Source organism: Mobula birostris, chromosome 18 (genome assembly GCF_030028105.1).
Source record: "Mobula birostris isolate sMobBir1 chromosome 18, sMobBir1.hap1, whole genome shotgun sequence".
Taxonomy (NCBI): domain Eukaryota; kingdom Metazoa; phylum Chordata; class Chondrichthyes; order Myliobatiformes; family Myliobatidae; genus Mobula; species Mobula birostris.
Genome location: NC_092387.1, coordinates 30,983,076 through 31,000,367, shown reverse-complemented (window position 1 = coordinate 31,000,367; position 17,292 = coordinate 30,983,076). Strand labels below are relative to the sequence as shown.

Genomic DNA, 17,292 nt, shown 5'->3' with positions numbered 1-17,292 from the left:
TGTACTTAGCCACACAGACTGTCATTCCTGTGCCCTGTCATACTAGAATTCATTTGACTGACAACAGTACTAACTGGTTTGTGAACACTCTCCATGCACCGGTACAGTGTGGGTTAATAAAACCTGTTGAGTTCTGCTTTCCATTCCTTTTTTTTTGAGTGTTGAGCAGTTGTTAATGAAATGGCTGATTCATTGGTTGATTCAAGTCCCGACAACACAACCCAACACCTTTGATATTTCTCTTGTTGCTTCAAGGTCTGGGCAAGCCAGGACTGGCCATTGTGTCTTCAGGCAGCCTGAGAACAAGTGGGGAGAGCGAATCAGGAATTGCGACAACACCTCCAGATGTGAAACTCATAAACCTCGCAGTTCCCGTGGCGCTGAAGGGTGAACGACCGCAGCCAAGGTGAGTGCTCCTTTCTACAGTGGTCTTGAGCTGTGGCTGCATAGAACCTGGGAGGAGATGGCAGGGTGGGGAGAATGGGGGAAGGCAGGGTGCAGGTGATTCCAGGAACGAAGAATGGTGGCTGACGGAACTGATAAGCCAAGTAGAACACCACAATGCAGCAACAGGCAGGCAGCATTCTCAGAGCCTTTCATTCTTAAGAATAAATGCAAAAAAGTAAGTTCTTTGTTTTAGAATGCTGCTTATTCTGTGCATCGACTATGTTATAGTTCAGTGCACTGGTAGTGAGAGGGCATTCAATGTCCGGAGCACTATCATCACTCATGGAGCCTCCTGACCCTGGGTTCAGCCCTTCAGCTCCAGTGACAGAGGACCTCAGACTGGGGTCCTTCTTCACTGGCTGCACCAAGCTTCGGTGTGGCAATTAGCCTGGGCTGCTCCTTCATTGACATCTCGTTGTAATGGGACTTCAGCTAGTTCTGCACCACAATCCCCAGGAGTCAGTGGTTTGCATAGAGGGAGAGAGAGTTTAAAAGAAGTGGACGAGGGGAGTCAGCACATTTTGCATGCTCTATTTCCTGAGGAGACATTAGATTATACATAATTAGGCACTTGGCAAAGTCCAATATAAGAAAGTTAGTTTTAAGTTTTAGTTGTGGGTTAGATAAGTCGATCGGGACTTTGAGACTTTTTTTTACCATGCCCATGGTCTGCTCTTTATCAAATTATGGTATTGCTTTGCACTGTTGTAACTATATGTTATAATTATGTGGTTTTGTCAGTTTTAGTCTTGGTTTGTCCTGTTTTTCTTGTGATATCATACTGGAGGAACATTGTATCATTTCTTAATGCATGCATGCATTTCTAAATGACAATAAACGAGGACTGAGTGTTCTCATAATCTAATCTAATCTAAACTAAAATTGCGGGAGCCCTAGCAGAGATATTTAAACCATCCTTAACCACTGGTGGGGTACTGTAGGATAGGAGGATAGCTAATGTAGTTCTGTTGTTTAAGAAAGGTTATAAGAATAGCCAGGAAATTATCGGCCAGTGAGCACAACATCAGTAGTGGGAAAGTTATTTGAACATATTGTAAGGGACTGGATATGTATGTATTTGAATAGATAGGAACTGATTAGGGCTAGTTAATGTGGCTTTGTGTGTTTTAAATCAAGTCTAAGCAACCTTAGAGTTTTTCAAGGAATTTACCAGGAAAGTTAATGAAGACACGGCACTGGATCTTGTCCACATGGACTTTAGCAAGGTTTTTGACGGGGTTCTGTATGAGAATATGATCAGGAAAGATTGGCGTTCAAGATGAGGTAGTAAGGTGGATTAGACAGTGGTTTCGCAGAAGAAGCCAGAGAGTGGTTGTAGATGATTGCCTCTCTGACTGGAGGCCTATGACTCGTGGTGTTTTGGGTATAGATGACAAACAACGACGGTGCTGGGCCTATTGTTGTTTCTCATCTAAATCAATGATCTGAATGACATTGTGGTAAACTGGATCATCAAATTTGTAGATGACACCAAGATTGGGAGTGTAGTGGACAGTAATGAAGACTATCAAAGCTTGCAGTGGGATCTGGACCAGTTGGAAAATGGGCTGAAAAATATCAGATGGAATTTAATGCAGCTAAGTGTCAGGTGTTGCACTTCGGGAGGGCATTGAGGAGTGTAGTGAAATATTTACTCAGGAACAACTGCTGGAGGCTGGCTTGTTCAATGACTGAACAGGGACTGTGGATGAGAGTCGGGTTTAAATAGGCTGCAGGTGATGAGTTGGAAATGAGTGACACATGACTCCTGGGAGTGGAGTCTGGGAGGCACCTGCCTGTGCAGACCTGACAGGAATCCCAATCCCTGACAGCCGGCACTTGATGGCCAAGGATGATCTGGATGGGTCCCTTGGAACTACTCAATGAGCAACGGAACCAAGATAAAACTGTTCCTCTCCTCTGGGCCGTGCCCTTCCCAGTTGACCAGGTACTATACACCGCACCCACAATGATGTGAATCAATCAACTGGTGGACTGTATATACTGGACCTCCTTCCACCATCCTAGGTTCTGGAGCTGCTGGCTTAAGGCTGATTTATACTTCTGCATCAAATCAACGCCATAGGTACGGTGTAGCCGCGAACCCTATGCAGAGCCTACACAGATCCCTACGCCGTAGCCTGATGCGCACCTCTCCCAAAATGTAACTACGCGTCACGGCAACGCAGACCGCAACAATTGTGATTGGTCCGTTTGGTAGCATCGCATTTCCTCCTACGCTGCAATAGCTTCCCATTGGACGACTGAAGGGCAGGGAAGGAACTCTGCTGCAATGCTTTCCATAAAGCTTTACAGACCTCCGAAATTATGGCGGACACGTTTCACTTTTACGAAAAAAGACACTCACTTTAAACTTTACCCCGAGAAAGACTACCATGACTATGAAGCCTTGCACGGGCAGGTGTGTGCGCATGCGCGACATGCCCGAATTGCAGAGCAGCGCAGACACACCAATGCACAAGTATAAATGCTCACAATGCGCATAGGCCACTTGCGTAGGTTATGGCGTCCATTTGACGCAGAAGTATAAATCAGCCTTTCGGAGGGTTGAGTGGTCCACGGGTAACAGGCTTAAGGCAGGACACAAGAAAGTTAGGCATGATCCTGAGTGATGGTGGCAACTGGAGATACTAAATCACTGGATTGATGTGATGGCTGATCTTGAAGGGACTGATGAAGCGGGACGAGAGCTTGTAGGACTCAGTACACGGGCAGATCTTGGATAGACAGTCAGACACGGTCTCTCCTCCCTCTGTCTCTTTCTCTCTCCTCCCTCTCTGTCCCTCTATCTCTCCTCCCACTTTCTCCCTCTCTCTCCCTCCTCCCTCTCTCATCCCCGTCTCCTCCCTCTCTCTCCCTCCCCCTCCCTCTCTCTTTCTCTCCCCTCCCTCTTTCTCCCTCTCTCCCCTCCCTCTTTCTCCCTCTCTCCCCTCCTTCTTTCTCCTCTCCCTCTCTCTCTTTCTCCTCCCTCTCTCTTCCCCGTCTCCTCCCTCTCTCTCCCTCCCCCTCCCTCCCCCTCTCTCCATATCTCTCCCCCTCTCTCCATATCTCTCCCTCTCTCTCTCCATATCTCCCCCCTTCCTCCCCCTCTCCCCCTCTCAATCATGTTGGAGGATGTTCCCAAGGTTCTGCATTGATGTATTGGACTATGGACTGTTGACTCTTTCAGTTCTATGCTTTTATATTCTGTGTTTTCACCCATTTTTTCCGTGTTCCGCACTTTTTTTTTGTGAAGGTGAAGTGGGGGGTTTGGAACATCAAGGTGAATGCAAAGGCAAGCGAGGAGTCAGCACCCACTGCCTGCTTTCTGAGTCTCTAATCAGACAGTTCTCTGATGCCAGGGCTCTGGTAGTCACTGGTTTGTCGAGCAGCGTCGACTGTGGCTATTGAGGCTGATCCTGGAACGGCAGGCTCTGCCACAGTCGCTGCATGTGTAGGGCATTGTGGAATTGTTGTCCGCTGTCCGCTGGGCTCTCCGTTTAGCTCTCCGCTCCTCAAACTGACTCAGGATCACCCTTTCATCTTGCTCTAGGTGTTGCTGAAGAGTACCTCGCCATTTGTTGCGGTCATCTGCTGTATCCTCCCTGCACTCTGTGCTGATTTTTAAGGCTCTCATGTCACACTTGCAGAGGTCCTTGAAGCGAAGCTGGGGTCTACCAACGTTCCTCTTGCCTGTTGCTAGTTCTCCACAGAGGATGTCCTTTGGCAGTCTACCGTCCTTCATACGACGGACATGGCCCAGCCAGCGCAGTCTGCGTTGTCTTAAATGCGTGAACATTGTGGAAAGTCCAGCTCAGGAGAAGACCTCAGAGTTTGGGACTTTGTCTGTCCAGGTGATGCCGAGGATGCGGTGAAGGCTGCGCAGGTGAAAACTATTGAGTTTCCTCTCCTGCTTGGAGTAGAGGGTCCCAGTCTCGCTACCATACAGGAGAGTGCTGATAACGCATGCATTGTACACAGAGTGTTGGTCTTTGTAGCGAGTTTCAGATTCTCCCAGACCCGTGAGGGGAGTCGAGCAAGGATCGATGTTGCTTCGTCGATACACCTATTAAATTCAGCATCAAGGGAGAGAGTGTCGCTTATGGTCGACCCCAAGTATGTGAACTTGTGGACCACTTCTAGATCGTAATTGTCAATGCTAATGACTGGTGTCTCCAATACATTCTGGGTAAGGACATTTGTTTTCTTTAGGCTGATGGTAAGCTCGGCCCTTGTATGCCTTAGAGAAGCGGCTTCTCTAAGGAATTGTAAAGACAAAATACTCTGCAGATGCTGGGGTCAAAGCAACACTCACAACACGCTGGAGGAACTCAGCAGGTCGGGCTCATCCGTGCAAACGATCAGTCAACGTTTCAGGCCGGAACCCTTCGTCAGGACTGTAGGGGGAAGGGGCAAAGGCTCTATAAAGAAGGTGGGGGGAGGGTGGGAAGGAGAAGGCTGGTAGGTGCCAGGTGAAAAACCAGTAAGGGGAAAGATAAAGGGATGGGGGAGGGGAAAAAGGGAGGGGATAGGCAGGAAAGGTGAAGATAAAGGGGTGGGGGAAACACAATTGGTAGTGGAAGGAGGCAGAACCATGAGGGAGGTGATAGGCAGCTGGGGGAGAGGGCGTTTGCCAGGTGAAAAACCAGTAAGGGGAAAGATCAAGGAATTGGACTGGGCACATTGAAAACAGGGAGTGATGAACTGACATACTGCACATCCATGATCATGGAGGGGCACTAGAATTGATGTTGTAGAGATTCCAGGGTCTGTTGTGTGCCTGGATTAGAATATGAGAACACTCAGTCCTCCTTTATTGTCATTTAGAAATGCATACATGCATTAAGAAATGATACAATGTTTCTCCGTAGTGATATCACAGAAAACAAGACAGACCAAAGACTAACACTGATAGAACCACATAATTATAATAGACAGGGGTGAGGAATGGCCCTATTGGAGTGCCCCGGAGCACATGGCTTCCAGCAGGTACATGTGGATGTCAGATGTGTTGGCTGGAGTGGGTGCTGCAGGCCAGATGGTTCTGGTACTCAAGGTCCTAGATGATCAGATGGAGGATCTGGGAGGATGGAATTTTGGACAGAGGGTCAATCTCCATTTCAGCTGGATCAAACTGTTGTGACAGGGTGTCTGCCTTGGTGTTCTTGGAGCTGGATCATAAGAGATGGTGAAGTTGAATTGCTGAAACAAGAGGCCCCATCAAGCCTGACATGGGTTGAGTTGGTGGGTCTGTTGAATGGATATGAGGTTCTGGTGGTCATTCCAGATCAGGAAACGCTCAGTATTTCCCATTAGCCAATATCTCCATTCCTCCAAGGCCCATTCAATGGTGAGTAGCTTCCTATCTCCTACTCCATAACGGCACTGTGTAGACTTGAACTTGCGCCAGAAGGCGGCGAAAGGATGTGTCTTCCTGTCTGATCCTCGCTGGGAGAAGATAGTCCCAACGCCAACATCGTATGTGTACACCTCTACCACAAAAATTTAAGAGGGTTTGGATGGTGGAGAATGTGAACAGTGGTGAAGCACCTTTTAAGCTCTTCAAAAGCATGATCCACGACAGCCAACCAGGTGGAACGGCAGTAGAAGTTAGAGAAACTCAAGCAGTGCTTTAGTTGTTTGAGAGACCACAAGTCAGGGCCATTCAATGACAACATGCATCTTCTCTAGGTTCATGGTTATGCCTTGAGGTGAAAAGACGTAACTGAGGAAGGAAAAGACTGGAGTGTGGAACTGGATTTTCTCTAACTTGCAATGCAGCTAGTTTTCACGAAGACACTGAAAGACTGATCAGAAATGACAGGCATGGCCTTAGGTGTCCTTGGAGAAGATAAGGATGTTGTCAAGGTAGACGAACATATACCTGTCTAGCATGCCTCAGAGGATCTCATTACTGAAGGCTTGGAGAATGACGAGACTGTTGGAAAGTCCAAACCTCATCACCAATTATTCATAATGGCACTGGAATGAAAGGTGGGAGGAGCTTACCAGATAGAGGCCCCTAGGCTCTACCTGGTGGTACTGTTCTACTGACCGTAGTGGCATTTGATGCATGCGTGATCGGCGGCTCTATAGCAAGCACGCAAGTTTGTTTCTCCACTGATGCTCACACTCTTGGGTGGGTAAGAGAGCTCTCCCTAACTGCTGGATTCTGGAGTTATTGATAATGAGGGTCCTGCTGCCTGAAATAATCTTAGGAACAGGATTAGGGTACAAGCTGATGAGTAGGAGGGCTGTTCCATAAGATGCTTGTCAATTCAGAGGGCCAGAGCTCATCCTTCCAGCACTCTGAGAGGCCATGATGGTAATGGGCCAGCAGTACTTCCGCATTCCAACCGCACTCTGAGGTGAGGGCCCTGAATTCCATGGGTTAATGCAGTGCAAGCTGTGATCCAGGCAAAGTATCCGATCTGCTGCTCCCCACCCCGCTCCGCCCCCTCCACTTCCCAGTTGGTTGAAAACCCGACACATCTCAGCAATGAATTCCTCATATTTATTGCAAGTGGAGCTTTTATTCTCCCAGTTAGCGGTGGCCCAGGTCAGAACTCGCCCAGTCAAGAGAGAGAGATACTGAAGGCAAATTTGGCTCGGTCCGTAGAACACAGAGATGGCTGAACACACAGTGCAAGACACACTGGACAGGAAGTTATGACAACAGGTTAGGGATCCATCGAAGTGCTCGTCAGCGGAATCCGAGGCTCAGAGGGAGGAGGGTGACGGCTGCAGGGTTGCTGTATCGAGATGGAGAGTTGGAAGAGAGAGGCAAGCAGATGATCAATGGTTCCCTGCTGCTTCTGTATCGTGTGATCATGTCAATGGACAACTTCCTTTAGGTGAATATACACTGCTAAGTTAATTGAGAGTTCACTCATCATTTCAGGAAATATAGAGGAGGCTTGACCTAAATGAAGAGCAGCAGGGACAGTTCGGCAGTGAGCAATAACTTTAATAATAAGCTGCAAAGTAACAAGCCATGAGGGGCCACGAAACAAGAAAGAACAGATACTCAAGCAATAAAACAAGGTAGCTGACAGCTAGAAACAACTAGTTGAGACTGGATGATTTGATGTCTGAACAGGGACTGTGGATGAGAGTTGGGTTTAGATAGGCTGCAGGTGATGAGTTGGAAATGAGTGGGCTCGGCTCGGCTTGGAGTGAAGTTGGAGGAGTGGCACTTGGTGATGCTAGACTGTGAATGGTGTGGGGGCGTTGGGAAATAGTGTAGGTTCAGGTAAGGGGGAGGATCTGGAAAAGGAACCAGAAATGAAGGATTCAGGAGAGTGTGGGTTGGCAGGAGGAGGTTGAAATGAAGTTGAATGTAGATCTGGAAATTGGAAAAAAGAAGCATAATATTGGAGCGATATCAAGTAATGGAGAGAAAGGGCAGGATTTTTGAAAAAAAAGAAGGAAGACTTTGTTTAAATTTGACCCAGAACAGCTTTCTTCAATCAATCCCATTAAATTTACTTGAGAGTTGAAATCTACTATAGGGGATAGAGATCGTGCTCATACTTTGAGAGGAGGTAGTGTGTTTATCATTTGTAAGGATAAGGAACAGTGTGAAAAGGCATAATGTTTGAAGACTTTGCTCAGCAAAAGGATGTTATCTACATTGCCAAATGAAAATAAAGGTATTAACGATGTTATAATGGGTGTTCTGGTGGAGGTTTCAATAGAGGAGGTTAAATCTCATTTATTGGGAGGCAAGGTTGGGGAAGTAAATAGATCGCAAGTTGCTAGAAATGGGGAACGGATAGTTTATCAATATTGATACATTTTGATGTAGCAAAGCTCCCTGATAAAGTTAGTTTAGGGTATGTTATTTATAACATATGAGCTTATATTCCGCCTCCACTTAGATGTTATAACTGTCAGAGATTTGGGCATGTTGCGGCAGTATGTCATGGGAAACTAAAGTGTAGTAAGTGTGGTGGGGAACATGAGTATAAAGATTGTGGAGAAGGCATAAAATCTGAATTTTGTAATTGTGGAGGAGAACATAGTGCAGCCTATAGAGGATGTGAAGTGCTTAAGAAGGCAGCTGAAGTTAAACAGGTTAAAGTACAGTTAGATGTGTCTTACGCAGATGCCTTGCAAAAAGTTAAACTGAATGTTGATAAAGTATTACCAGTCAGAGAACAGACTGAAGTGAATGAATATATATCGGCATTGCAATTCTCTTACTAAAGAATTGAATTGAATTGACTTTATTACTTATGTCCTTCATGTACATGAAGAGTAAAAATCTTTACATTACTGCTCCATTCAAATGTGCAATTATAGTAATTTATAATAAATAGTATGTACAACAAGACAGTCAATATAACATAGAAATACAGTTGCATCAGCATAAATTAATCAGTCTGATGGCCTGGTGGAAGAAGCTGTCTTGGAGCCTGTGGTCCTGGCTTTTATGCTGCGGTACCACTTCCCGTCGGTAGCAGCTGGAACAGTTTGTGTTTGGGGTGACTCGGGTCTCCAATGATATTTTGGGCCCTTTTTACACACCTGTCTTTGTAAATGTCCTGGATAGTAGGAAGTTCACATCTATAGATGAGTCGGGTCTCCAATGATATTTTGGGCCCTTTTTACACACCAGTCTCTGCAGAGTCCTGCGATTGAGGGGAGTACAGTTCCCATGCCAAGCAGTGATGCAGCCAGTTAAGAGGCGCTGTTGTGCCTTTTTCACCACACAGCTGGTATGTACAGACCACATGAGATCCTCGGGTGATGTTTATGCTGAGGAACTTAAAGCTGTTCACCCTCTCACAGTGGCGACACAGTCATGGGTATACACAGAGTGAAGGAGGGGGCTTGGTATACAGCCCTGAGGGGCACCTGTGTTGAGGGTCAGAGGGGCAGAGGTGAGGAAGCTCATTCTTACCACCTGACGGCAATCTGACAGGAAGTCCAGGATTGAGCTACACAAGACAGGGTGAAGGCCAAGGTCTCTGAGCTTCTTGTTGAGCCTGGAGGGAATTATGGTGTTGAATGCTGAACTGTAGTCCAAGAGCAGCATTTTCCAGATGTGTAAGGATGGTGTGTAGAGCTGTAGCTATCACGTCATCTGTCGATCGGTAGTGTTGGTAGGCGAATTGTAGGGGGTCCAGTGTGGGTGGTAGCGTGCTGCAGATGTAGTCCTTGACCAGCCTCTCAAAGCATTTGCTTCTTATTGAGGTGAGTGAGGCAGGACGCCAGTCGTTCAGACATTTTACCTTGGTCTTTTTAGGTACAGGAACAATGGCGGATTTTTTTGAAACAGGAGGGCACTCTTCACTGGGAGAGGGAGAGGTTAAAAATGTCTATAACCACAGAATTCCTCGTGTTTGTGTTTTTATAACCACACCTGCCAGTTTTGCCGCACACATCCTGAGTACTCACCCTGGGATGCTGTCCAGTCCTGCAGCCTTGCGACTGTCCACCCGTTGGAAACACCTACGTACGTCGGCCTCAGAGATGACTAGGCTGCTGGTCACATCATCTGCAGGTTTCCTCAGGGGCTCAGTATTGGTGACATTGAATTAAATGTAAAAAAAAAGAATTTAGCTCATCTGGGACAGAGTCATCGAGTTGGAAACTCCACTGCATTGAGCTTTGAAGTCTGCAATGGCGCTTGCCATAAGCTGCATATGTTGTTGGCGGAAAGTTGAGTCTGAATCTTGTCTCTGTATTGTTGCTTAGCTGCCTAGATGACTTTGCGCAGATTGTAGCTGCATTTCTTGAGTTCATGTTGGTTACCGGCAATGTAAGCTCTGTCTTGCGTGGTAAGTGCTGCTGGCACGGAAATGTTGATCCAGTGTTTCTAGTTTGGATAGACCCTGACCGATTTCTGGGGGACAACATCCTTGATGCGCTTCTGGATGAAACTCATGACCTCATCCGTGAACTCAGAGACATCTCATCATGGAAGACATTCCAATCGATGTCATCAAAACAGTCCTGCAGCATGGAGGCCGATTGGTCAGACCAACAGTGGACCGTTTTAATTATGACCTCCTCTTGTTTCAGCTTCTGCCTCTACTTGTGCACCAAAAAAATGGAGGAGTGACCTGATTTTCCAAATGGGATGAAGGAGCGTTTGTGGAAGAGAGAGTATCAGTGGTCAAGTATGCTATCTCCCCATGTGCTCACCTGGAAGTATTGGCAAAACTTCAGAGAGACTTTAGTCAGCGATGCTCTATTAAAGTCATCGGAGATGATGAAGGCAGCCTTCGGGTGTGCAGATACTTTACTAGTTGATAAAATAATGTTTGTGTTGTTCTAGTGGATGTGGTGAATTGTACTGCTCATTCATCTAGTCATACTAAGAAGATTAAAATTATTGTGAAAACTGCTGAGAAGTATCTTCGTATAATCAGCGTTATGTGGGAAGCTGTAGATGAAGCTCTGATGGGTGGTGTATCTGTATTTCAGCCTACTTGTGAAAGTACATAATGGGATTAAGAATATTGCAGTGGAATGCGAGAAGCCTGATTTCTAATGGTCAAGGCTTTAAGAAGTTTATTTCTGACTCATCAAATCCTCCCATTGTTATATGTAGTCAGGAAACCTGGTTGTTACCACATTTAAGTTTTTCTTTACAGGATTATATTGTAATTAGGTATGATAGGTTAGTTGGTAGAGGGGGTGGTTTTATAAGGAAAGGGATAGAATATAGAGTTGTGGGTGTGAATGAAGTGTATGAGGCACTCACAGTAGAAATATTTGAGTCAACAGGTAGGGGTACTAAAATGGTTAATTTTTACTACCCACTTGGAAAACTATTGATTGATTTGTTAGAAAGTACATGTGGCTCTAGCTCACTAAAGGTTGTATGGTGTAGGGATTTTAACACACATAGCTCACTGTGTGGTTGTTCATGGAAGTATGGTAATGGTTTGATTGTAGAAGAATTTTTAGGTATTTCCCATCTTGTGTGTCATAATGATGGGAGGGGAATGATATTTAATGTTCATAGTTGTTCTGAAACTGCTATAGATTTAACTTTAGTTTCAAACATTCTGCCAGAGTGTGTGTGGGATGTTATGGGAGATGAAACCTTGGGGAGTGATCATTTTCCTGTATTTATAACCTTGTATTTGGATATATATAGGGGACAGGAGGTCACTTTTGGAGGTGGAATTTTGGTAAAGCAAATTGGGAGAAGTTTAAGGTTTTATGTGATGAACAGGGCTGAATGTTGAAGTTACAGAAACATAGAAAATAGGTGCAGGAGTAGGCCATTGTTGATGTGGATTTTTGTAGTGAAAGGTTATGTCACATTATTCATGAAACTTCACTGGAAGTAATTCCTATTAAAAAGGGCATTAGCAAGAGAAAGGCTGTACAATGCTGCACTGAGGAGTACGCAGAGACAGTTAGGGAGAGAAATAAGGAAAGTTAAGTTCAGAAGTATCACTCTCCAAGTGACAATATTAAGTATAAAAGTGCACAGGCCGTGGAGAGGAAAGTAGTGAAGAGTGAGATAAAAGGTTTACTGGAGGTCACATTGGGATGGCAATGGAAGGGATATTAAACATGGAAATGATTGAGGAATGATTAAGGAAATGGGATTCGTAGGGATAGTAGCATTCCAGTATTGATTCAAAAAGGTAATATGTTTGTTACTGAAATAGAGACAGTTGAATTACTGGCTCAGTCATTGCCTGCAATTCATAATCAAGATAATTTAAGCGAAGAAGTTAAACAATCTAGCGATAAAGTTTTAAATGAATACCCAAATGTGTTGTCAGCCATCTGTAGCAATGATAGTATTTGAAAAATATAGCATTTTCTTTGTGTGAATTTGAAAAGGTTATTAATAAGTCAGATATCTCCAGGAAAAGGTGATATATGTTATGGTATGTATAAGCATATGACTGACAACTCTCTTGTGATAATATTGGAATTTTTGAATCATATTTGGAGGTTAGGCCATCTTCCTTCCTGTGGAAAATGGCAGTAGTATTGCCTATTCTAAAACCTGGGAAACCCCCATCAGATCCTTCTAGTTACAGACTAATATCATTACTGTCTCATCTGTGTAAACTTATGGAGTGCATGGTAACAGAGCGTTTGAGTTATATTTTGGAAAAGAGAGATGATATAGCATTTCATCAGAGTGGATTTCAGAAAGATTGAATGACATTGGATTCAGTTTTATGTTTGGAAGATGGTATTAGGAAAGCACAGGTATATAAGTTGTAAAAGCAGTAACTTATGGAAGGAATATCTTTTGATTAAATTATGGAAATTAGGAGTGGGGGAAGATTGCATAATTTTTTTCTGAGTTTTTTATTTGGACAGTCTGTGCAGGTAAAGGTGGGTAAAGTATATTCGGGCTTCTATGAGATAGAAAATGAGACCCTGCAAGACAATATTTGTGGTCCTTTATTGTTTAATATTGTGATTAATGATATTTTCTCTGAGATAGACACTGGGGTGGGTAAATCACCATATGCAGATGATGGAGCTTTATGGATTAGAGGTAGAAATTTCAATTTAACTTTACATAGGATTCAATTAGTGATTAATAAGGTCAAACAGTGGGCAAGTAGATGGAGATTTAAGCTTTCAGTAGCTAAAACACGAGTTATGCATCTTGCAAAGAGGATCAATAGACTTGCACTTGATTTGAAATCATATGGTCAAACTCTTGAAGAAGTGGTAAGATTCCTAGGCATATGGATAAATGCTAAGCTGACATTGAAGCACCATATCAGTAAAAGAATTGATGAATATAAAGGAGCATTAAGTATTCTCGGGTGTCCAAGTGGGTATTCTTAGGGTACTACATGAAAATCTTCGTTGACTGTTTATATTTGTTTAATTAGATTTGTGCTTGATTATGGCTGTGTGGCTTATGAATCAGCTTCATCTTCAACTTTAAAATGTTTGAATGTGGTACAAGCACAGGCTTTAAGATTGTGTCATGGTGCTGTAAGATCGTCCCCTGTTTTGGCTTTATTGGTGGGAATGGGATAATTACCCTTACAGTTGCGGAGTTTGAAGTTGACGTTAACGTACTCACTTCAGTTGAGGGGGCAAAAGAAAATCACACTGTTAAAGGTGTGTTGGAGGACTGTTGGGAACATCACAAGAAGAGTGTTTTTAGTTTTGGGTGGCTGGGTTCCTATCATGCACAGAATATGGGTTAACTGGATTATGCAATATACCCATTGTATGCCCCACTGCAGCTTTTTCGGTAATCCCCACCTTGGTTTTTTCCAGCAACTTTAGTTGAATTTAGTTTATATTATTTAATGAAATCTAAAGATCTGATATGACTGAGCATCTGTTGGTTCATCAATATGTTAAGGAAGATTATTATGAGAAATTATTATAAAAATTATCCATTTTTACTGATGGATCTAAAGATAATTTAACTGGGAATGTTGGTGTGGCTATTTTTCTTTTGCCTGAATTACAGGTAACAATAAAGAAATGTCTTGCTAACCAGTTATCAGTATATACAGCAAAATTCATTGCCATCATTTTAGGCTTACAGTGGGTGGAGTAAATTTGTCCTTGCAAAGTTGTAATTTGTTTAGATTCATTTTCAGTTTTGACTAGACTTAAAGCAGGTCATTCTAGCAGTAGGACAGATTAACTGTTGGAAGCTCTTCAAACTTTATTTCATATTCAAACTATTGTTTTAATTTCTTCTTATGGGACCCTGCACATAGAGGTGTTGAGGGGAATGAGTGGGTTGATTGTTAGCAAAAAAGCTGTTAAAAGTTCATCTGTGGATGTAGACCATCCACTTAGCAAATCAGAAGCTAAGGGGTTGGTGGGGTTCTGAATTAGGGGATTATGGCAAGACTTGTTGGATAATAGGCATAAGGGGATTCACCTTTACAGAATACAGTACATAAAACTGTTGGGTTGATGAGAGAAGGGTGCACAACGAGAAGGGAAGGAATTATATTGACCCAACCTAGAATTGGGTATACTATGCTTATTACTTCCATGTATCTTGTTGGAAAGCTCCACTCTGGGTTGTGTAGGTTTTATTATCATTATGAAAGAGCTGAACACATTCTTTTACAATGTGAGGCATGTAAGGTTGAGATAAATCAAATGCAGGCTTCACTATTATCTTTGGGGATTGATAGTTTTCATTTGAAAATGTTAAGTTATGGAAGTGGTTTTAATTTAATTGACAGTATTGTCTTTCAATACTTACCATCTTTGGGGTTATTTAGCTTTCGTTTGATAAAGAACTAGTAAGGGTTTTACTTTCCAATTCTGTACACCACACTCCAGTCCAGTTGGTGGTGGTAATGCACATTTAAGTTGGAATGCCAATGCCAATCACCATTAAAAGTCAGAAGAAGTTGGAAATGAGCGGCAGGTGACTCCTGTTAGCTGGGTGGGAGCTGAGACCTGTCTGTCTGTGCAGGCCTGACAATCTCATCCTCATCACGGCCATTCTAAATACTGTGAGCACTGCGGATGAGACTCTGAGCGTGTAGCATGGATCTAACAGGGAGGGTCCTCTGTGACTGTCAGCCTTGCGAAGTCTTCCTGTTTGTCGGGGCATTCTGCCAAATGGTTCTGACAACTCGCTCAGGGAACCATCCCACTATTCTGTCCTCCTTCCACAAGGCTTGCAGGATGTTCCACGCCGACAACAGCCTCGTGGATATGTGATCCATGGTGGTTCCTGAAAAAAAATTCCACTAAGGACTTGTCACGTGACAAGGTCCACCTGACTGGGACATTGTGTGGCCACAGAGTCAGGCTCATCCTTTGCAGCACCAGAGACAGGTAGTGTTTGCGTACTTGGGTTCAATGAACATGTTGTAGCAGTCACAAGCAAAAGGATAGAACCTTGGACCACAAATAAATAAAATAAAATAAAATGAATAAATACTGTCAAAAGATCAAGGGAAGATGAGTAGGCTTTTTCCTTTGGGTGATCTTGGGAACTGAAGTGATTCCATCTCAGCAAGTTGGACTTGAGCTTCACAAAGTATCTTAACTCTGGCTTCTTTTAACAGGTTAGCAACAGAGGACATAGTTTCAAGAAACACTGAGCCATGGCTTTCAGTGGATATTGGAAAGTCTGCGAAAATGATAACTTTGAAGCATTTCTCATTGCATTGGGTAAGTCAATGCTCCCAGACCTCCAAAAAACAGAGTAATTAGTGTACCAGTGGGATGTATTTTTACTGGCACTGACAAAGTCACCATTTCCCCAAAGATTGCCAAGCATGTCAATGAGGAACTTAACATTTGAACAGATAGTTAAAATATAAAATTACGTGTCTGAGTGATTAATAAAAGGTGTAACAAGATGGATGAGCTATCGATCTAAGCAGATATAAATGTGCTTGGTCCTCATTATGGAGATGTGGGACTGTTCCCAAGGTTGTAAAGTGGATCCTCTATGAGATTCAGCTGTTAGTTCCTCAGAAAAGGTGGACAAATTGAAGAATGGAGGACTCACTGATAGTATATGGTTGAACAAAGAAAGGAAACCAAAGAAGCTCAACTCAGAAACTAGGAATGTAAAATCAACATCATTGGCATTAAGCAATACTACTACTTGGAGCAGTTTCAACTGTTTTAACATTAATTATAATTTTTGACAAAGCACAAATCATAAAATAGATCAGTTTGAGATATGATGACATCTCCACAGATATCGCCATTAATCTTCACATATAGTTGGCCAATTGAATTGACAGAAGTATTTTGGAGAATTAATTTTCCAGAATACCATGACCAAAATCAATTATGTAGTAAGTAAATTTGAAATTGGTATCTGTCACTGAGAGATTGTTAATTATTCATAAAGTGAACTATTAGGAGGAATGTTCATATTGTAACAGAGAATATAATATTTTAAAGGATATAATATTTTAATTATTTTCAAGGATATGAAGGCAAATCATCAATGATAAACATTAAAATAATTCATAATTCTCAATGAATAAACATACTGATTGGGAATAAAACCTAAGAAAAAGTTGTTTGACCATCATCAACTAAAGATATCAATGTAGAGATTAGGCTAAAGTAAAAACAAATGATATTAAATTTTAGGAGCATGAGGACTGTTAAAAGTCAGTGAAGGGTGATCAACACATTGTTAAACAATGAGATCAGATAGGACAGTAAATTAGCAAAAAAATAAAGCAAAAGCAGATTAAATTGAATTCTATAAAGGAAGATAAACATGTGGTATTAAGAGCAAATGAGGATCCACCAGATACTATGGCAGGAAAAATTATAATGGAAATGAACGAAACAGTCAATATGAACAAATATTTTCATCTAACAGCACACATCAAAGTTGCTGGTGAACGCAGCAGGCCAGGCAGCATCTCTAGGAAGAGGTACAGTCGACGTTTCAAGCCGAGACCCTTCGTCAGGACTAACTGAAGGAAGAGTGAGTAAGAGATTTGAAAGTGGGAGGGGGAGGGGGAGATCCAAAATGATAGGAGAAGACAGGAGGAGGAGGGATGGAGCCAAGAGCTGGACAGGTGATTGGCAAAGGGGATATGAGAGGATCATGGGACAGGAGGCCCAGGGAGAAGGAAAAGGGGGGGGGGACCCAGAGGATGGGCAAGGGGTATTGTCAGAGGGACAGAGGGAGAAAAAGGAGAGAGACAGAAAGTCCAAATCTCTTACTAACTCTTCCTTCAGTTAGTCCTGACGAAGGGTCTCGGCCCTGAAACGTCAACTGTACCTCTTCCTAGAGATTCTGCCTGGCCTGCTGCATTCACCAGCAACTTTGATGTGTGTTGCTTGAACTTCCAGCATCTGCAGAATTCCTGTTGTTTGAAATATTTTCATCTGCCTGCATTCAGAAGAAAAAAGGTGTACATGATTAAACTG

General features: G+C 43.2%; 1 protein-coding gene across 1 annotated transcript in view; it reads left to right on the top strand.

The window, feature by feature from the left end:
* The first annotated feature begins 294 nt into the window (after positions 1-294).
* LOC140211822 (fatty acid-binding protein, intestinal-like) overlaps positions 295-17,292 on the top strand; it is a 37,377-nt gene continuing 20,379 nt past the window's right edge. The window contains exons 1-2 of the mRNA XM_072281986.1: positions 295-406; positions 15,450-15,555. Of these exons, the coding sequence (XP_072138087.1) occupies positions 15,489-15,555 (67 nt within the window). The 5' untranslated portion in view covers positions 295-406; positions 15,450-15,488. The remainder of the gene's footprint in view (positions 407-15,449; positions 15,556-17,292) is intronic.